Below are 23433 nucleotides of genomic sequence, written 5' to 3'. Positions count from 1 at the left end.
ATATGTTATCGACGATTTGCGGTTTTCCGTCGCCATTGCCTATATTGTACCATCCGTGCATATAGAACACCATAAAAATATATATTAAAATCAAATTGTTATATATATGTTACGGTAGAAAATTACTATACGTTACCACGTGTGTCATACTCATACATATACTTAACTACAAAAGATCGAATTTGTTATTCGTCAACCAATTGTCATCTACCTATTATTCGCAGGCGAAACTCCTCCTAAGGAGCGCGCGAGTACCACTAGCAGTGAACTCAGCGCAGCAGCGATTGCAAAGGAGTACGGACCCCGCGGCGGCGCGAGCGCTTCAGCTCATCGCTTACACGCGGTCCGTACTGCAGACTAGCTGACCACAACTACTGACTTCACAGGTAGGATACCACGGAATATCACGCTTGAATCTCTCTTGTACAGTTGAGTTCAGTCACATTTACTCACTTAAAGCTCGGCCTCACATGCGCGTTTTGAGAGCGTAGGCGGAGCGTCAGCGGAGCGTCAGCGGAGCGCAATGATAGTGGTGCGCCGGACGAACGCTGGCGTTGCGCCCAGCGGACACCGGCGGGAACTAACGAGCGCGGATTGCGAGCGGAACGCCAGCGTTCGTCCGGCGCACCGCTATCATTGCGCTCGCTAACGCTACGCTATCAAAACGCTTTATGTGTGGCGGAGGCTTTAAGGCCCATAGAAAAACGGAATTAAGACTAAGTATTTATTCTAATATTTCTAAGTACACTCGAAATATAACACGGTTCTTTTAAAATGTAAACTAAACTCTGACTTCTAAGAAATAATTACAAACATTAAAGTTAATTAAACATCATAAAGAGGAAGTACCCAACTATTCATTTTTAAGAATAGATCGTATTATTCATCAAGAGTCGTACCTTGATTGGTATTGCCATGCCATTTAAGATTAGATTTGTCAAACTCGTGCGTCATCGTGGATGGCTCGACCTATTAGTTCGCAACTATTCTCCTCCTGATGATGTTGCCGTTTGAAAAGTAATAATTAGACACTAGAAGTCACAGAGCCACTTAATCTTAGACACGGTATACAAAACACGATATTAATGTAAAAATCGGTGGTAATAGGTCATGAGCACTGTTATTTTATGACCATACACTAAAAGCACTGCCAGCACTGGCAAGGCAGATATTGTGCCTCAAAATACCTACTTTTGATTACACAAATATAACGTCTAAAGATTTATTTTTACAAAGTTGTTTACAGGACATCAATAATCTTTTAAGGCGTTAGTACCTACTGAGTTTTTATTTATCATTATTGTATTTAAATGTAGTAGATTAAATTGTTGAATTTTTCAATTTAGATATGTATGTAAATAGTTGCATAGTACTTGCATAGTTATAATTAATTTGAAAAATGCTAACTTTATTTAGGCCAGAGATAACGGGTGGATTACACAGACTATGGCGTAGGCGAGAGGCTGGCAACCTGTCACTGCATTGTCACACTTTCGTTTTCTTTCAATCCCTTATTTCCGGCCCCTGAACCGCTTCTGAAATATAAGTTACAGTCAGCGGACTGGCCGAAATTTTCTCTATTTGTCGAAGGAAATATTAAAGAATATTCAAACTTAAATAGCATTTCAGAAAAATATTCAAAATTCAAAAACTTACTTTTGGAAGCAGCGGACATGTATATCCCTCAGAAGAAACCCAGAAGGGATAAAATCCCTTCTCCACCATGGTGGAATGCTGACTGTACGAAAGCGGTAAAGGAAAGAGATGAGGCAGAGCGGAGGTTTAATACATCTGGTGACATCATGGACTTCATCAATTTAAAAAAAAATATCATCACGCACCAAACGCCTCCTGTCTAAAACAAAGAAAAGGGGCTGGAAGGGATTCTGTGAGAGTTTGTCCCCTAGAACTCCTCCATCCCTGCTTTGGAGAAGTATAAAGCGGTTCAGAGGATCCTTTAGATCAGATGCTGTATCCTCGGCTGACAGCTCACTGTGGCTACCAGACTTTGCTGACAGACTGGCTCCGTCAACTGTTCCAGAATTGTCCTGTGTTATTATTCCTCCGATTCCCCCTTGCCAAGCCTTGATGAACCGTTTTCATATGTAGAGCTCAAACTGGCATTGGAAGGACTGCGCAACACCTCGCCAGGTGAAGATGGTATCCCATACAGCTTTTTGACAAAATTAAGCTCGCAATCACAAGAACACTTTCTGGGTATTTTGAATCAGGTGTTTGATACAGGTGAGATCCCGGAAGATTGGAAGACTCAAATTATCATCCCATTATTGAAACCTGCTAAAAACCCAGAAGAGGCCAGCTCGTACCGACCTATTGCACTCTCTGCAACTATGGGCAAGATTCTTGAGCATCTGGTTAAAAATAGGCTAGAATGGTATGTTGAGAGCAGAGGATTGCTGGCTAACACCCAATTTGGATTCCGTAAGGGTAGGAGCACCATGGACAGCTTAAATATTCTTACTACGGATATTAGACTGGCACTTTCCAACAATGAGCAGCTAGTAGGATGTTTCCTTGACATCTCGGCTGCTTATGACAATGTCCACCTTCCGGTGCTCAGAGCAAAGATGCTACACCTGAGCATTCCCGTGAAGGTGGTACAATTTGTCTCCAACTTATTCATAGGAAGGTCCATCAAGATACGTAGTGGCAACTCTTATCTCCCTCCTCGTACACTGTGGCAGGGCCTCCCTCAAGGATCGGTTCTCAGCCCCTTACTCTACAGCATTTACACATATGATTTGGAGCAGTCTGTGTTACCGTTTTGTGAAATTCTTCAATATGCAGATGACCTTGTTCTTTATGCGTCGGCAAAGTCTGTAGAGACAGCTTCTTCAAGACTGAATATGGGCCTTAGCTACTTAAAAGATTGGCTGGAAGAGCATGGCCTGTCTTTATCACCTTCCAAGAGCTGTATAGTGACCTTCAGTCGCAGAAGGACAATGCCCATTGTGGATATCCGTTATGGTGACGAAGTCATTCCCAATTATGAGTCCACCAAATTCCTAGGCATCATCTTGGACCGCAAAATGTCAGGAGAACCACACCTTAAACATATAAGTGAGAAATGTGAGAAAGGGGTGAATGTTTTGCGAGCACTATCAGGAGTTTGGTGGGGTTCCCATCCATATTGTCAAAAACTGCTCTACAATGCTATAATACGCAGCCACATGGACTACGGTTCATTCATTCTAGAACCATGTAATAAGAAACCCCTGGAAAAATTAGATCTTATACAGGCTAAATGCCTAAGAATCATACTTGGTGCTATGAAGTCAACTGCAAAGAACGCCATGCAGGTGGAATGTGTCGAGCCCCCACTTGCACTACGTAGGCAGTATCTTGCCGATAGGTTCCTCATAAGGGCTCTTTCCAACTCAAATCATCTGCTGATCCCTCGCTTGCGGTCTCTTGCTTTAACGGTCACTGAAAACCCATATTGGATGCATAAGCCATTCCCTAACATCATAATAAGTTTTTCCAAAATAAATAATTTAAACCCTTTTACAATGTACAGCTCAGGAACAAACCCCATTTATGAATCTAAATTTGAAACTTTAATTTTCTCCCCTCATATCATTTTGGATTTGGGAATACACAAGGATGACCCAGGAGCGGAGAGTAAATTCAACAAGCTGTTAAGAAAATGGCCAGGTTACTTACCAGTGTTTACTGACGCTTCCAAAATAGATTCCGCAAACTGCGTTGGATCAGCAGTAGTGATTCCCAAATATAACATTGTCTTGATGTACAAGTGCCCTCCACAGTCATCGATATTCACTGGTGAAGCCGTTGCTATCTTGGAGGCTGTAGCATATGCTGACTCCCATAATATTGAAAAAGTCATCATTTTCTCTGATAGTTACTATCAGTAGGAGTTGTCTGCAGGCTATTATGGGCAATCAGTTCAAAATGAAGACAAAGTACCCATTGATTCTGCAAATAAAGGCTTTTTTAAGAAAATGTAACACAAAGGGATTAAAAATAATTCTTGCATGGATCCCCAGCCATTGTGGTATTGACGGTAATGAATCTGCAGACTTATGGGCAAAGAAAGCTATTGAGTTAGGTTCACCAGGCTACAACAGTATATATAGTTCTGACCTTCTTTGCAATGCTCAAACTGATTTAGTCACCACATGGCAAAACCGTTGGAATTCTTCCAGACTGGTAGTAGGAAAACATTATGGGCGCATTCAACAAAAGATTACTCGTAAGCCATGGTTTTTCAAATTTCGTACCCAGGCTAAATGGGTCACCTCAACAATATGTCGGTTGCGCCTAGGACCAGTCTGTACGCCTGTGTTCCTTGCTAAGATACATGTCCGGGATACTTCATTGTGCGAATGTGGGTTAGACGAAGGCACGGTGGATCACATTTTCTTTTCTTGTTCGAGATTCAATTACTCTTTGTATGACGTTTTACCTATTACTATTCCGCGACCTGTTAACTTCTATACACTTCTCGCTCTTATGGACCCTCCCTTAACGGCAATTCTTATTAAATATATACAAGTACATAACATAAAACTGTAAACTTCAGTCTTAGTCATTGTTAAAAATTGTATCTATATAATATATATTTCTATGTTTTTTCTTCCTCTATTTCATCCGCTACGTTGCTTGCTTTAACAAACTGTCATCCGCTTCCCGCTCTTTTTCACTAATGTTGGTATAGTCAACCAATTGGAACCCTAGGCCACTGTAGAACTATGTCATAGTGACGTTATAAATCAGATTGTAAGAAATCTCTTACTGTTTGTCATTTTGACATGGTTGTAGAGTGGCCTAGGGTTCCAATTGGTTGACTGTACAGTGTCATATGTGTCACGTAATATGTTTTGTTTTTGTCTGTGGCGTCCATAACATTGTGTTTTATTTTTCGTTCTAGGTTCCCGACCTATCCTTCCAAAAATTAAATCAAAATCACCGAACACTCTCGTTTAAAATTAAAAAAAGTCAAAAGTCACCACGACATTGGCATAATCCACCTGGCTCAAAATAGCAAGGAGTAAAAGCCATGATAGGAAAAAAAAAAAACCCTTATTTGCCATAAGTGGCACTGAAGCTTTATATGATACAGTCGTGATTGTATGTTGTATGTATGTATGTATAAAAAATATCAAAATATCGGATATTTATGATATGTATTTGTTGCATTATCAATGAATACAAATTCAGATAAGGAAAATTCTACTAAAAAACCGGCCAAGAGCGTGTCGGGCCACGCTCAGTGTAGGGTTCCGTAGTTTTCCGTATTTTTCTCAAAAACTACTGAACCTATCAAGTTCAAAACAATTTTCCTAGAAAGTGTTTATAAAGTTCTACTTTTGTGATTTTTTTCATATTTTTTAAACATATGGTTCAAAAGTTAGAGGGGGGGGACGCACTTTTTTTTCCTTTAGGAGCGATTATTTCCGAAAATATTAATATTATCAAAAAACTATTTTAGGAAACCCTTATTCATTTTTCAATACCTATCCAACAATATATCACACGTTGGGGTTGGAATGAAAAAAAATATCAGCCCCCACTTTACATGTAGGGGGTACCCCAATAAAACATTTTTTTCCACTTTTTATTTCTGCACTTTGTTGGCGTGATTGATATACATATTGGTACCAAATTTCAGCTTTCTAGTGCTAACGGTTACTGAAATTATCCGCGGACGGACGGACGGACGGACGGACGGACGGACGGACAGACAGACATGGCGAAACAATAAGGGTTCCTAGTTGACTACGGAACCCTAAAAACAGAACATACATACATACAACATACAATCACGCCTGTATCCCATAAAAAACAGAACATTTAGTAGAAAAACAGTACCAAACACAAAAAACTATATTTTCGACAATGTTACATTTTTTAAACCATTTTTGTATTGCAATAATTATTTATAAACAAATGATAAATATCGGATATTTTATATCCATTGATATATATCGTCGAACCCCGCTGGATATATATCCGATATATATCGGATATACATCTTGATATAATATCCATTGATATATATCCTCGAACCCTGGACAGATGGCGCCACCTTATTAGTCCATTGCACGGATAAAGAATTTCATACCTACGTGAGAGCGAGAAGAAGATCTCTCTCTCACATATGAATGACAGTGATATGCCTAGACACTTGCACAGGCGCCGCCTGGCGGGATAAAATGTCAGTGTGCCTCCTCATTGAACGTAGATGTCCTGTAGGTCAAGAAAGAGATCTGAGTAAAATTCCATACAATCCTTTTTTGTGTGTGTAACCGAGTCCGTAAACAATTTAAAAATGTAGGTATGAAACCTGATTCACTAGCATTTTAAATGATTTTAACTATAAAACTCCAGTGAGACTCAAACATATTTAAAAATATTTTAAGCGGGTTACTCACGTGTTAAGTCGATATAGCGTTCGACATGTTTCGATCCATTTTCGAAACAAATCAAAATACGAAAATGGATCGAAACAAATCAAAATACGAAATATTTTAAATGATTATTATTTTTGTTTCAGCTTAAAGAATTGTATCGTTCATCGTCTACAAAAGTCCTCACACATTTGCTGCTGAAAATTGAAGTTTATGACACAAGTTGACCACTGCTAATTCGGTGGAAGAGCTTGTTTTGGCTGACAATCCCGTTCCTAAGATATTTTTAATGAGCTCGAACTCGATGCGACCTCAGTTTTTCGTCACGGAGTTCTGTTCTATGATTTCGGCTGCATTCAAAATATATAGTGACTACTAATAGTATTTTATACAATCGTGATATAATACAAAGCTTTTCAGTCGAGTACCATGGTACAGTACTTTTTCTATGAGTCATCATCTTCATCATCAATGGACGAAAAATATCATTATTCAAGTTAAATTAGTGTTAATGGCGTCGTTCACCGTTGTATCAACATCGAATTACTTGGTAACCAATTGTTTGTAATAACCGTCTGTGATTGGCCGATAACGCGATAGATTAAAAAATCGGCCAAGAGCGTGTCGGGCCACGCTCAGTATAGGGTTCCGTAGTTTTCCGTATTTTTCTCAAAAACTACTGATCCTATCAAGTTCAAAACAATTTTCCTAGAAAGTCTTTATAAAGTTCTACTTTTGTGATTTTTTTCATATTTTTTAAACATATGGTTCAAAAGTTAGAGGGGGGGGGACGCACTTTTTTTCCTTTAGGAGCGATTATTTCCGAAAATATTAATATTATCAAAAAACGATCTTAGTAAACCCTTATTCATTTTTAAATACCTATCCAACAATATATCATACGTTGGGGTAGGAATGAAAATAAATATCAGCCCCCACTTTACATGTAGGGGGGGTGCCCTAATGAAACATTTTTTTCCACTTTTTATTTTTGTACTTTGTTGGCGTAATTGATATACATATTGGTACCAAATTTCAGCTTTCTAGTGCTAACGGTTACTGAGATTATCCGCGGACGGACGGACGGACGGACGGACGGACGGACAGACAGACATGGCGAAACTATAAGGGTTCCTAGTTGACTACGGAACCCTAAAAATGTGTTTCAGATGCAGAAAAAGTTGCCAGGTATCGCAAATTAGTATAGAACTTGTATGAAATTCTATTTTTGAAAATTTTTCAGTTAACTAAAGTGAAGTGTAATGAAATATTATAGTTGACTAAGTTTAAAGACTATCCAACACTGAAAAGTCAGCACGTATAGTTCAGTCTGTGGTGTCCTAATTGACAGATTAAAGTCGACGAGTAGAAAAAAGGAGCCATGAATGTGTTGTGGAAAAAACACTTCGTATTAAAATCATTGTAAAATTTAACGTGCCAAAATGACTGCCATTTTTACATTAATGTGTTAAATTATTAAGTAAAAACAAGTAGTAAATCTGAAGTGCGAAAACTTATATGCTTACTTAAATGATATTGACTTAGCAAACAGTATTAAAATTGTAATGCGACTTGTGATATCACGTTGATCAATCTCAAGTGTGACATACACTTAACCGAGCGTTTTGTTTTTGATAAAGTTGATATGAAATAAATGTTTGAAATATTTTATAATGTTTTTCTTTCGTTCCTTTACGTCCATTTTATTGTTTAATATAATGCTAACTGTACGCGTGTAATTGGCTCGATTCGAACACCAGATAGCTTGTGTATGTGCGTTTTGACATTATCCGATCTGATATCGGATGTAGGACAGGGGCCCACTTCTCAAAACTGAAAGTTACAAGTTACAAGCGGAAGTCTCTTTCCAACTTGCTTGTCATATTAGACATTGACTACCACTGTAAATTGGTAAGTAGAAAACTCTTTATTTACATAATAGGCTACTTGCCTCCTAGTCAAATCAGCTTCTTTTTAAGAACTGTCAAAACGACGAAACTTTAAGGACTTGCTAATATGGAATTTATATGAAATCGAATTGAGTGACGTCACGGTCAACTCAGTTACTTTATATATTTCTACCTGACTTATTAAATAGAAATTGGATTTAAAAATAACTAATGTCCATGTTTTTCTTACAATTATCTGATGCTTTATTTCATGCATGGTATAAAATATTTTATTTTAACTACAGTCAAGTTCCCTATTATATAAGAAACTAAGACTAAACTTAAAAGCTAGCTAATGTCTAAAATAGGCCCTTGAGGCATTGTACCAAGGATACTGGCGACATTTCCTCGTTGTATCGCAATGCTGATACATTGTGCGAGGAAGTCGCCAGCTCTTTAGTCACCAGTTATCTCAACCAGACGCTTCGCGATTTCTGTGAACAACTTGTTCGCGCTGGGACCCCATAGACCTAGAGTTTCTACGCCAAAAGGTACAAAAAGGTATTCTTGTAAATTGTAACTTGTAGCTTCGAGAAATGGGCCCCTGATATCCTATATATTAAAGGCGCCATCTTTGTCATTTGCATTTGAGATCCTTCCTTCATCCGATGTCGGAGCGGATAGTGTGAACACGCTCTAAAAGGGGATGTTTTTGATTATATATACACTTTGGTTATCCGATGCATATCGTAGGTTTCTAGAACTAATATTTGACGTATCTTAAAGTTCTAATTAGGTCGATCGATATCTTTACAATAGATTCATGTATGAACATATTTTATAACCGTTCTTACAGTTTAAACAATAAAGTTGTGTTTAGAACACCTGGAACTTTTGACAGCTCAGAGCAAGATCTGAGGCTTGAACCCCCGGCCCTGCCTACTTTATTAGGGCCACTTTCACCAACGAAAATGGAGGGTTAACCCACCATTTTATATGAAATTTGACAGATGACAGCCCACATTGGTGCAAGTGGGCCTTAGAGACACAAACTTGATTTTGATAACACACTTACTTATAATAGGTAATTTATGAGTAGAATAAGGAAAACTGGCATAATACGATAATTTTAATTTCCTTGAACAATACTGACTACAAAAACATGTCTACGTAAGTGACAGACTGACAGTTAAATGTGTTAATTGTAAAACACGATTTCGAGTTAAAAAACAAATGCCTAAATGATTATACATATACAGTTTGCCAAAAGAAATTAAAAATTGGCAATGTAGTGTCGTCCCGTTTTAGACATATTGATTTGAAAAGGACGACTTTAACAGTGTACAATTTTTAATTTAGTCTTTTTGTCAGACTTGGATACTTTTGGTATTCTTAAAGGGCGTTGCCAATATATTTTTCATTAGTGTAGTGCGACATAAAATACATACTAAATGCCATAGGTAATCTGACAGAAGTTGATCTGTAAAATAACTCCTGCGATGCCTGTGCTATCGAAGCCTAGACAAGTAGTCAACAACATGACATTACAAAGACTATAAAGTCAGTTAGAGTCAGACCAGTGACTTTGATACCCTGAACGGCGCCATTGTTAAGTAAAAGTAATTTTCATTGAAGTTTTGCGTTTAAAATAAAATCGCCACCGCCACCGCCTGGGCTATAAAAATCGCTGCCAACATAGTGTGGTCTGGCTTCAGAGCCACACCATAAATATAGTTCATATTTTCTTTATTACCTACCTTCATATTTTATTTTCATGCAGAGACTTGACAGTTTGACGTAGGTTAGTAAAATGTGTAGATAGAAGTTGCACGAACATGCACGGACTCATATTTAATGCTAATATAAACAGTAGGTTTAAACTGCTATTGTGCATTCGCAACTCGTTCGATTTGTGCGATTGCTGATTGCCGATGGTTTACTTTATTATTGTTTACTTACGTAGGTAAGTCTATAAATAAACTCATCAAGTGCCTCGGCTTACCCACAGTGCGGGTATTGTTCGCGAAGAACTGTCAGTTCCCTTCGATTTGCTTGAGCGTCGTGCGCGATAAGGCAAAGGGCGCGACAATCGCGAGGGGCCGATACAAACGTAGTACGGGGAAGTTTGCTTTGCTCATTATCGGTGACCGTAAAGCGATAATCCGCGTGTGCGGGCGCCGGCGGCGTCGCGTCAGTGCGGTCGCGTTGCCCCTACCCGCCGCGCCCGCGCGCGTCTTCCTCGCGAAACGATCAATAAGGAACAATGGATCGCCGGGGCGGCCGCGGCCGGCGGTCCAGAGCCTCCAGTGTTTGACCGCGAGTGTGTGTAACAGTGGGCATGTCATCGTTCAGTTTCCCGCCGGAGAGCTACTCGGCGGTGTACGATGGGAAGAGCGAAGCTAACGTAAGTAAGCGCGCGGCTACCGGCGCAGCGCCGGCGCACTATCTGGCCTATCTGCGCGCGGACAAGGTCGCGACGTGGATCGCACTCGGTGCATTCAACTCGATCGCCATCAATATTTACGATCATTACCGGCTCGCGGTCTGACCCTTAGCCTGTCCGTGTCCGTATAACCGCCTCCCTCATTATATAACACTAACATTATAATTAAGGAAGACAACCTATCCAACATCAAAGTAATTCGTAAGGTTAGGCACAAACTGTATTAGAGTGTAAAATGTAAATACTTTAAATCGTCCGCGGCTTGTTTGACCCCAGGGTCAAGAACCTGTGTGTACATATTCAATCAGTTACGTAAACAGTTTGATTGTTCAATTTCTAAGTTTTCGGTGTAACATGAGTGAAACATTGCTTTTAACTTAGTAAGGTTAACATTATTCGATATGTAATTTCGGCCACAAAATATATGACGCGTAGTATATTAAGTACTTGACGTTGTTTGCAATATTATAAGCTGATTAAAGTTAGGCGTGCTCGTTTAGCGTACGGAGCACGCACCTCCGGCCGAGCCACATCTGCTTTTGTTCCTTCGGCTCAATTGTTTCGCCAAGGTTAACTATGCTATACAATTATACATCTGTTATGTTATCATAGATACGGTTCGTTAAGTTTTTAGAAGGAGACATGACCAATTTGACTACAAACAAGTTTTTCACACTCAAACGCTAATATATTTTTCTTGGATTATTTTCGGGCCGTCTAAACTGAATGTCTATGTACAATGTCGATCCTACTGAAATCTATAAACACATACATATAATTAAGTAGGTATATCGTCGCCTAGCACCCATAGTACAAGCTTTGCTTAGTTTGGGGTAGGTTGATCTGTGTAAAGTGTCCCCCAATATTTATTTATTTATTATTTATTTATTTATATAATACTTAAGTATGTTCCTATTTCGAAAGAATAATGCACCTACTAGGTATGTCGGTTATCGATTAGGTTCTAACTTGGAACTGACACACATTATTTGCATTAGGTTGTCTCGCCAGAACTTTTTATTAAAAACTAGTAACACATATTTTAATCCGCCTCGAATGTCATCATTTCAAAACAAGTTTTCCACCGGTACTGCTTATTACCTACTATTCATGAACCGAACGATAATACTTATTTTAAATCAACAACCGGCGTCCAGCTTGAAATCTAATTTTAGAATCGGCCGCATGTCCAAGTGTGTCATTTACCTACTTATTTGTTCCTATGCTATACATATAATGTATATCTATTAGACTATAGTACCTGGGCGACCGAGCTTCGCTCGGTGTTCTATTTTATTTCTTGTGTTTTTTACATGACAGACCTACCACTACCTTATAAATAGTACTGAGATAACGGAAGAAGCTTAAAATTCGTAATAATAATTAAAACACTTAATGAATACGTAACTTTTGTCACCCGCGAATCATAAGATTCATAAGTTAGTCAATGTTTGTTGTTTCGTATCCTTGACCTGTGTCGCCATCTAACAACACAAATACTCCACACGAGATGGCGCGCGTTACACCACAAAAGCTCAAATAGTGAATTTTTCTATTTGTGTTAAGTATTCTTTTCATTAATATGAAATGACTTGAAAAAATTATAACACCTCGCCCGCGAATTATAAGTTACTTAATGTTTGTTGTTTCGTATACGACGCCTTGATCTGTGTCGCCATCTAGTCTTTATAATAAATAGTACTTTACTTACATCGACCGAAATAATTCTATCTTAACAATACAACTACTGCACACGAGATGGCGCGCGAAGAAAAACGCATGAAAACTCGAAAATTCGCGTTTTCCGGGACCTAAGGATAAGTTAGATCGATTTTTCACCTCCGAAAACCCCCACATAACAAATTTCAGCGAAATCGTTAGAGCGGTTTCCGAGATCGTCGGTATGTATAAATAAATAAATAAATAAATAAATAAATATACAAGAATTGCTCGTTTAAAAGTATAAGATTTAGACTCGTCTCGCAACAGCTTGTTTAACTTTAAAATTGTCTTAATACTTCCATACGTAGGTACCTAAGCATTCTTAAGCTGAGTTTAGACGTGCAAGTTTTGAGACAGAAGTATATGCAAGAAAGAGATGCGGATATTTGCCACTTACTACCTATAGGTGCGTCTCATAACTTGCAGCAATAACTTGCTGGTCTAAACTCAGCTTTAAGTAACATTTTTATTTCGGATTCCATACCCCTAAAAAGGACTAACCGGAACTCTTATGGGCTTGGCTGCTGACTTTGTTGTCCCTTCGTTCGTCTGTATGTCCAGACCCTGTCTGTCTCGGAAACGCATGGAGGTATTGAACATAAATAAAACCCACAGACTCAAGGTTAAAGTCCCTTAAAATTGTGAAAAAAATAAACTTCTGTGTATTTTGTCAGCCAGGGATCAAAAGTAGAAATGAAATGAAAATAAAATATTTATTTTTCAAGTAGGCATATTACAATGCGCATATGAACGTCCAATAAAGGTACGCCGGCTCTAACCCTACGCCTCAGCCTCGAGAAGATTTCAGACCTGCAAGAAACTCATAGTTTATTAGTAGTTGCGTAGGTACGACGTTCTTCAAACCATTGGCAGTTCCTATACATAGGGCCACCTAACTATGTATAGGAAAGGGCTCCAATTGATTGCAAACTTTACTTAATGCCTTAAAGTTTTAAAGAATTAGAGCGATTTCGCACGACGTCCGATCGGAATCCGTGAAAATAAGATCCGTCATAGTCATTCATTTCGTCATTCTTCATATCTAGTGCTTAAACTACCATACAAATAGTTCTACGGCTATGACGGATCTTAAGTATTTTAACGGAATGCAAGAGAACGTAACATAGGTACCTAGCAGCATAGACAATATAACCTAAGACGGATAGTCTGTTCTAGCAATAAAAAGCAAGACGATAAGTGACAAGTTGATTCACCTAAGTTATTTTTCCACTATAGTGTAATCTGGACTCATTGTTGAATTGTCGACAGGGCACAGCAACCATCGTTGAGGTCCTCGAAGAGTCGAGTCCGACTTCAGCGCGATCCAGTTCTACTTCACTCTTCAGCTGCTTTCACTGTGCGGTACGTTTCATGGTTTACCTACTTACCTCTCTTCTTCCTTGCGTTATTCTGCCATTTTTGGTACGGCCCATGCATCGGACTACGGACCCTCGGGTCAGCTTTACCAGATTTTGGTCATTACTTTGACTGGTTTTACGAAAGCGAATGCCATTTTTCTATCCAGAGTAGGTATTGTACTTAGCTAAATGCTTTCTATAGCTCTTCAGTATTGGCGCCAGAGCCAGACGGCGTTACGATAGGTGTCTAGTGGCAACGATTGTCATTTTTGCTAGTCCTACGGTCCAGAGGGCAAACTAGACCTTATCGGGATTAGTCCGGTTCCGCTTTCCTCACGATGTGTTCCTTCACAGAAAAGCGGCTGGCAGTATACATTTCGCACCTACTTAACATAAGATGCGAAGATCTCATTGGTGCGAGCCATACTGAGTAGGTATTAATTTATGTAAATAACTTCTATAAGCATAACTACGAGTAGCACAAGAAAGAAAGGCCTTGTATTAGTAACTAATTAACTTTTGCTTACTTGTAATTACTTGCCTGTGTTAGAAGAAGAGGAGGCCTATGCCTTGCAGTGGGATGAATATAGAGAGAATTACTTATAAGTATTGTATTTGTTTTACAGATCCCGAAACAAATCAAAGGCATACGCAAACAGAAAAACGAAGCCGAATATAAGGTAAGATTTTCATAAACATATTATTCATTCCATTCTTTTAATCCCTCAACTGTTTACGTAGATATCATAGATACGCCTTTAAATTAAGGTTATTGCCTAGGTACCAGGCGTAATGAATCAAAGGACGTCAGTTATTTATAATTTGGCAAATATTTGAGAGCATTTTTTTGACAATTATGATTCATGGTAGACCGTGGCATGCGCCTGTTTATGAATGTCAGAACATAATTAATAAAAGGCCGTACGTAGTATGGCATAAGGGCATATATATGTCTTTTTAAATTTGCAGAACTAGTATGTGATTAACTGGCTCTTGATGGCATTAAGCAAATATCTCGGGAAACGTTGGGATTTCCCACAAATACCAATATTTGGCACTTGTTTAAGTGCGGATACTGAGTTGTTCTAAGGCCAGAGAATCAATGAAGGATGAAATATATGTTTATATCTAAAGTTCCAATAGAAATCCGTCCGTATTGTAGATTTAGCATAAGGATCCTTTATGTATGGAATGCCAAAAATAAGTTTTAGTTGATGAGCAATTCTGCATAAATAGTTACTTCGCTATTGGCCGGGTGCGAAGGACATTATTATTATAATGTAAATAATAAAGATTATTTATTGGGTACAAAATTATAAATAAAAACAATAATACTAATCATAATTTAAACCTTAATCTAAAAACAAATACCTAACTAAACTAAAAATATTAAAAACTAGGTGAACTCCTTAGGCATGGTGCCGTAGACACTGGCAGCATTTCCTCGCTGAATCGCTAGGCTTATTCTTTGGGCGAGGAAGCTGCCAGCCCTACGGTCACCGCTGACCTCTGACAGTTTTTTGGATAGTTCCTTAAATAAATTTAAGGCGTTCGGACCCCACGGGCCAAGGGTCTCAACGCCAAAAGGTACGAAATTGTATTCGGCGCCAAGACCCTTGTATTTCGTTTTCTTTAATTTTTCGGCCGCTTCAGCCGCTGCGCCGACCTTAAAAGATGTGCCGTGGAGATGAGACGGAGCTAGGGTGTCTACACATGTGGCGTCCCACACCAGTACCCGTCCCAGCTTCCACGGAATTAGTGTCATTCCGTCTGGTCTCTTACCATCATCTCTTAAAATACCGGGGGCTCGAGAAGAGCAGGCACATTGACACTGGCAAGAGACCGGCGGAGGATATCATTGACAGCGGCGTGTCTGGAAAAACGGCCTGCGCTCCTTTGGCAGGAAAGCCCGTAGTGTCCGAAGGCGTCGACGTCAGTGCCACAGGGGCACCTATGTGGAGCACAGACCCGAACGCCAAGTCGCAGGCAGGTAGCAACGCGGAGGGTGTGTGGTTCAAGAAAGGTTCCCGTATTTACCGACGAGAAAGCGTGAAGCCAGGCGCCGGATTCCCTGGCACTTGCAGCTAAAAGTCTCGCGCGTGCTGAACCTGTGTTGCGGCCCAAAAGAGAGTCGTAAATAATTTTGCATTGGATGTCATCCCAGGCCCTTTGTGAATTTAGACTTTCCGGAAAATCCTTACCCGGGCAGGCAATGGCCCAGGCGTTTTTAGACTCCGTTAAAGCAGCAATCTCGTAGTTTGTAGGGCATGCCCTTAGGATTTTACCTACGAGGGTTGCTGAGCTGTGAACGGAAGATAAAAACGCCGGGGTAGAGACACTTGAAATTTTGCGAATCCCTAACCCACCGTGGCGAATGGGAAGGGATACCTGGATCCAGGACTCTTCGCTGAACTGCAGATTTAAAATAGATTCCAAATTAAGTTTGATTAAGTCGTCCAGTGGTGTTAATAAATTAAGAAATTTCGAAAAAGGGCTGCAGCGAAGTACATACATTAATTTTGGAACGAAAAGACAGAATTTAATTATAGCCAAAGCGAAATGCGGACTTATTTCTAGCAGACGACTTTCATAATTTTGAAAATTAGTACTTGTTTCGGAAATGAAATTTGAATAGGATTCTTCAAAGATGGGGGACCCAAGGAGACAAAGTGAGCTTTTGTCTATTATTTTAATATTTGGCGTAAACAAATCAAATTTTGGTTTTATATCCGGAAAATTTAAATCGGTTTAAATTTAATGTAAATTGATGTGGAGAATTAATATAAATGCTAAAAATCTTCGTAAATGCTTGCTGTGTTTCTGTCATTGCCAATTTGCCACCCATTCTTAACTTCTAGCAAAGAGGACCGAGTAATATAGAGAGTTACTGTCAAAGTAAAATGTGTCATCACAGTGCATAGACTGCCATCTCTCGACACAAGCTTAAAACTTTTGAACCTCAGTTTTGACAATTTGGCTCATATTGTTAGCTTGATATGTGTTAAAATGTCAAATATTAATACTAGCGCCATCTAGCTGAGCGTACCCCAAAGGTGTAATGCCATCTAGGCCACCGTACCTTTTTCTGTATGGTACTGAGGTACGTTTTTTTCTTAGACTTTATCTGTCTATACGGACTTATATATATGTCTTTGCTTCTAGTTATAGGTAATGAGGTATTTGCAATGTTCTGAGCTACTAACTTACACGAATAATTGACAAATGAGATGTAGGTACATTGCGAATTTCATGATTTCACACAGAGTATAATGGATTAATGGCCCTTTGCACCATACCATACATTTTAAATAATATCTTACGGATTAACGTTACTGAAATATTTCAAGCGAACTAGCCTTTAAAAAATATATGCATAAAAATCCTCAAAAACTAATCATAACCTGAGCCTTTCGTGGCCAGAGGCATTCATTCCCCCTGCGATAGTGCAATGTGCTATAAATATAGCTAGAAGAAGTATATCTTGCAGTGGATCAATAGATAATTTATAGACGTACATTACTAAGTGTTTGCTTGATATTTATAATTTGTTCAAAGACGACACGGAATTTCACATTTTTTTGGCATATTTGATTATTTAAATGTGGGTATTCCCAATGCCACTTATACTTTACGTTTCCTTGACATAGAAAAAAGGTTTACATATTTTTTTAATACTGTAATAGGTCTCAGAGATCAGAGTGAAATGTTGGAGAAGGCCCACCCGATGCTGTAATGCCTCAGATGATGATGATGATGATTAATCCTGTCGAATAATATTTAGTGTTCTATTAATTTTCATGAGAAAATCCTCAATTTGGGCCTTACATTCGGCCACTGAGAAACAATGGCCATATTGAGAACCAATTGGAACCCTAGGCCACTCTACAACCATGTCAAAATGACAAGCAGTAAGAGATTTCTTACAATCTGATTTATAACGTCACTATGACATAGTTCTACAGTGGCCTAGGGTTCCAATTGGTTGACTGTAAGTTTAATGGGTGATTACACTGACTGATTGAAGGTACCTATCCAAAGCAGAGTCAGAGGGTCGGTCGGCAATCTACGGCTCTCGGCTCTTGATGAAACGCATTTGGCTCTTTCAATTCACTCAAAGTTCACAATTGTACCTATGCACATCCTACTTTACGGCTCTTGAAGTCTTGAAATACCCTGCCTGCTCCTGGGCAAACTTTCAAAATACCTAGTTAGGTATTTGTTTCCATTCGTCACATGTAGGTAACTTTATCTCTCGTAAGTAAAGTCCACTCCGTTGGTACATATTACTACGCATGTTGCATAAGTTACGTTATGTCAATGAAACTAATGATCGTGGCATTACGCTTGAGGGATATTTGTTGGCTGATTGATGTTTAGTCTATTAGTTATCTATAGTATCGCTTCGCACGTCATGTATCTTATAACTTCCTGTGTATGAATGTATGAATAAATACAGCTAGTTACGTAGCACTATTCTAGAGATAATTGAGCCTGCCATAAGTATTTATGTCTGCCCGTTTAAATGCATTGAAATCCATGGCAGAAAAATAAATCATTTCCTCATATATCTTGGCAAAGCTAAGCAAGCGTAATAAACTATTTAGAACGTAGATAAGTGTAGATTAGATGAGATCAACAACAAAATCAGCATTATTGTCTAATTCATTCTGTTCATAAGTTTCCTGTTCATAAGTTTTTCGCGATTTATATTCCAAACAGAGCACTTTACCCTAGGTATACTACAACTCAAACCATCATGCAAAAACGTTTAGATATTTTATCATCAACAAGTAACATTAAAACATGTCCACCCTGCATTTAAATACAATTTCAATCCTGATCTTTGACCACGCAACTTGACCTTCGGTGCCTTAACCTGCGAGCTCTCCGGTCACAGAACTCTGATCGCATTTTCCCGCCACATAAAAATTGGGAGCATAATATAAGCATTCCTATAATATTTAGAAAACATATGCGCGCCGCGGCGGTGACTGACCGCCTGAAAGCTAGCCTCACGTGCCTGCCATGGATCACACGTGGGATTTTAGTTAATTTTTCCTTAGCTTTATTTCGGAAAGTGACCCCGGAGGTTGAAGGGTTAATATATATATTTTTAATACCACGTTGGTGGCAAACAATCATACGGTCCGCCGTAACCTATGGACGCCTGCAACTAAAAAAAAAAGTGTCACATGCGCGTTGCCAACCCATTAGAAACTTGTACTATTAAATTAAACGAGGTAAGGATTTTGTAAACTCGTGTCTATAACTCTCTCCAGCCTGCGGCTGTCGCGAGTTAAAACACTCGTCGACAAAATCCCCCTTACCTCCCTTGTTGCACAATATACTATTTCCCCTCACTGACACACGTGTTTTGTCCTTTAATACCAGCGGGTAAAAACGCATTTTATCCTCTAGTGGGTAAAGTAATTTGACCTTCAATAAAGTCAAATTAACTGCTTTAAAATTGATAAAAGTAGGTGAATCTAGTAATAAAGATGATTTACCACCTGTGGAACTACTGGAAGCAGTGATAAACGCATTTTTTGCGTTGTAGTTTCCTCGCTATAGTGAGGGGAAAAGTTTTGTGTTACACTCGGGTGCAAATGTATTTTACTTCTCGTGTGTTAAAAAACTCGCCAGTTCAGGATTCTATTCTCGAACCACTCGCTTCGCTTGTGTTTCAACTATAGAATCCTTTCACTTGCTCGTTTTTCAATTCCACACTCGGCGTTAAAATACAACTTTGCCCCCTTGTATAACAAATAACTATTTTAGGCAAGTACTTTTTGTTAGGGTTTCTAAGTACCTAACTGAATTGTTTTCTTTCCTACTATTTACCTCCTGTCAACTCCTGGACGGACGAGAGGAGAAGTGGATTCAAGACACTATAAGGATTTTGCCATCGAACCCTAAAATACATTATAATCTATACAAAAAACTATAGCTGAAGAATTTTTCTCCCACCAAATAACTTATTTTACCTATAAATATGTAAAAACGCGATGAATACGCGGGGTGTATGGCCTTTTGCGACGAGTTGACGGGAAAACTATCACGTGCCAGATTCATGCAGAATTAAAAACTACTTTTTATCCCCTGATTTACAAGATTGTACCTCGAATGCGATGTATAATAGTTATTTGTTATACAAGGGGGCAAAGTTGTATTTTAACGCCGAGTGTGGAATTGAAAAACGAGCAAGCGAAAGGATTCTATAGTCGAACCACGAGCGAAGCGAGTGGTTCGAGAATAGAATCCTGAACTTGCGAGTTTTTTAACACACGAGAAGTAAAATACATTGGCACCCGAGTGTAACACAAAACTTTTCCCCTCACTATAGCGAGGAAACTACAACGCAAAAATGCGTTTATCACTGCTTCCAGTACTTCCACAGGTGGTAAATCATCTTTATTACTAGATTCACCTACTTTTATCAATTTTAAAGCAGTTAATTTGACTTTATTCAAGGTCAAATTACTTTACCCACTAGTGGATAAAATGCGTTTTTACCCGCTGGTATTAAAGGACAAAACACGTGTTTCAGAGCTAGTGAGGGGAAAATTATGTTTCCTAACTTTGGACGGACACACAAAAATTCACTATATTACTTAGCATGTGAAATGCTCTTCAAATTCTGTTGCGACGAACAGCCATAAACATAACTCTCTTTGAGTTGACATACGATTATTTAAAGATTTTGTTTCTTATTTTCGCATTTCTAAGTAACCTACTTATTACAATTCAAGTACATATTATGTGCAAGGGTACGTACGGGCGGGAAACATGACAATAAAAAAAAACTTTTATTATGGTTTAAATGAATCACATGTTTTTTCGGGGTGGGTGAATTGTGTGAATTTTCATTGTTTGTTAATGTTAAGTTGGTATCAAGGTACATACTGTGTGTTATAAAGTGGTCTTTAGGCAGTTTGAGTTTACTTATAGGTATATAAAAAATGAGTAAAAAACGTAACCTGCGCTGGAACGATATTTAAACGAGTTAATCAGCATACATTTATATTTTCTCCGTTTTGTCCTGTCCTGTCCTGCTCATTGGTCGGGTGATGATTTAATTGACCTGGCTGACCTAGCGTTCCATTTGTCTCTAATTCCTAAATCCCCGACATCATTTCTTAAATTTCGACCTCAGAAATTTTAAAACAATGTCCCCCAACTCAGAAATCTCAGAAGCCATATCTCTCGGCCTCCACCGCTCAGTCTCCGTCTCGTCTTTAGCCCAAACCCTTCGACTATCATTTCCTTTAAGCCTCTATTACAGTTTGCTAAATTTAGGATGCTAAATCATTTAGGATCCTATTTAGGAAAGTGTAATCGCGTTCACCAAGTTGCTAAACTTAAATCATAATTCTAACTTTTTAGGTTCTGTGTATATTTAATGTGGATATGATAAATTCTGTCATTCGCGTATTTGTGCCTACCTCAATAATTAATCGTTTACTTGATTTCGGAGCGTTAAATTCAGCGGTGACAGAAGGACGAACTACATATCAAGACGCGGAGCCCTTATTGTCTCTCTTTTTTTGAACTCCGGGAGGTCTGATGTTTTATTCCATACCTAAACTCACGCCTAGGTTCCCAAAAGCGGTAGGCTGAAGACATGTAACTTCTCGAGTTTCAGTGCACTATTAGCAATAAAGGGGTTGAAAGACTTGAAAGAAAGCTAAACAATGATGTTAACTACAGTGGCATGATGCTAGCTCATCGCCCACACCACGATGCATCCGTCGATTTCTACGCCACTGAAGCAAAGGGGATGGTAGAATTCTTACTTCTCACATGCCACATGGGAAATTTTAGATGTGCGTTATCTTGAACAGTCACAATAATAGTAGGATTAATTTTTATGTTCCAATGGATATTGATATTTTATAGTTCTGATAAAAGCTTGCTTATGTGGAATACGCTATGCGTATGTACATACCAGTACCTGCTAGGCTCATTAATAGTACATTGCTACAGAGGCCGGGACAAAGGGGGTTGCCGGCCGAAGACATATAGACCCCATTTCCCGCCGAGGTATGTATAGTGCTTTTCTCAAACATGGTATGAAATATATAAAGTCTACTGAAAATAGTAACTTTGGATGGCTGTATCTCCTAAACGGTGCGTCGTAGCGCAAAAATAATCGAATTTATTTTCTCAAACATGGTATGAAATATTGATGTTATGTGCCTTATAATTGGCAGCGAAGTATGACGTTGCAGGTGCGGTCTATATGTCTACGGCCGGCAACCCCCTTTGTCCCGGCCTCTGTAGTAATGTACTATTTCCTTCAACTTCCTATTAATAAACTACGCAGCCTAGCTGCGCAGAGTTATTAAGCACGCCAAATGCGAAGTAGTCAATTTATATGCCCGGTGTATGTGGACTTGTGGAGTAAGGCAGATAAGCAGAGGCAGCGCTTGCCAGAGGTCAGTATTGACGTCAATGCGTCACGTGGGCAGCGCAAGCGACGCATCCTGCGCCAAGACGATGCCACACATGCCTTCTTCCTGCTATTTTAAACTTAATTTTTGTAGTTTTAGCATAAATACGTTTATAATTACAGTTCAGGATGCATCTGGAAAAATGTCAGAAAGAAAAGAGATAACAAATTAATTACTTACATATGCTTGAGATATGTATTAGATAGAAAAATATATAAATGTATAATTAGCTACGTGCTTCGTTCGCAGCTCCGCCTGCGTATGTTATAAAAAAGAACGCTATAAGTAGGTAATCTTTCAAAGGTTAACTTTAAAATAATTATTTCTTATTAGGCTTTACTTTTATATCAGACCGCATCATTTACATACATGACACTGAAAATGATTATCGTAATTTTTAGGCATTTTAATATACAGCGCGTAAACCTAATAAGGGCGATAAATGAAACCAGGCATATAATTCAATATTGTTATCATTAATTTAAGAGGTGTTTTTGAGTTACTTTTAATTTTCACCTCATAATGAATTTTTGAAAAATTTCCCAGCAGCAATGTACTGTAAACGTGGTTGCGATGACAATCAATGACAACTGTCAACGAGCGGTTAACGCGAGTGTGTTTGCATTACGTTGCGGGCCGAATTATTTTGTATGGATAAAAAAATATTTCAATTTTAAGTAAAAGTTATCTAATTCCATTTTTTATGTCCTATACTCACCACCGTTATGAGGTTTACACCCTATATGTATTACAAAGAGACAAATTATATAAAAATCACCACAGAACTTCAAAGTTATTTCACTGGCCCACTTGCACCAACCACTTAACTAACCTAGCTCACTCACTCACTTAGCTGTCATCTGTCAAATTCCATATAAAATGGTGGGTTAACCCGAGGGTTAACCCTCCATTTCCGTTGGTGCAAGTGTCTCTTAAGTACTACATTTTGTGGAACGACATCTCAAAATTCAATAGTTAGTCAATTTCAATAGGTATCATCTACATGCGTACCATCAGACTGATTTTCAGGGTCCTTTTGTACAATCGAAACCGTTATAAGACGTAATTAAGGTTATTAAAAGCTTCCTGTGTTATGGCACAGTATAATAAAGAGTATTATCGTACAGTATGGCCACTCCCGCTCCCCGCTGAAAGTGCCGCCCGCCCCCTCTCGGTTAC

The 23433-nt window shown here is 38.8% G+C and overlaps 2 protein-coding genes across 3 annotated transcripts in view; both read left to right on the top strand.

The window, feature by feature from the left end:
• The window catches only part of LOC125227904 (rotatin-like), a 68925-nt gene extending 62116 nt beyond the window's left edge, over positions 1-6809 (top strand). The window contains exons 34-35 of one of the 2 annotated variants that reach the window (XM_048132306.1): positions 225-386; positions 6539-6809. In XM_048132306.1, the coding sequence (XP_047988263.1) occupies positions 225-365 (141 nt within the window). In that variant the 3' untranslated portion in view covers positions 366-386; positions 6539-6809. The remainder of the gene's footprint in view (positions 1-224; positions 387-6538) is intronic. The other variant, XM_048132305.1, reaches the window with a different exon arrangement.
• A 3479-nt stretch (positions 6810-10288) lies between these two features.
• Positions 10289-23433, top strand: part of LOC125227970 (inositol-trisphosphate 3-kinase homolog) — a 130211-nt gene continuing 117066 nt past the window's right edge. Inside the window, exons 1-3 of the mRNA XM_048132391.1 lie at positions 10289-10685; positions 13716-13808; positions 14431-14484. Coding sequence (XP_047988348.1) covers positions 10620-10685; positions 13716-13808; positions 14431-14484 — 213 coding nt within the window. The 5' untranslated portion in view covers positions 10289-10619. The remainder of the gene's footprint in view (positions 10686-13715; positions 13809-14430; positions 14485-23433) is intronic.

Source organism: Leguminivora glycinivorella, chromosome 7, assembly GCF_023078275.1.
Source record: "Leguminivora glycinivorella isolate SPB_JAAS2020 chromosome 7, LegGlyc_1.1, whole genome shotgun sequence".
Taxonomy (NCBI): Eukaryota; Metazoa; Arthropoda; class Insecta; order Lepidoptera; family Tortricidae; genus Leguminivora; species Leguminivora glycinivorella.
The sequence above is the reverse complement of the archived record's forward strand: the minus strand, read 5'-3'. Positions and strand labels throughout refer to the sequence as shown.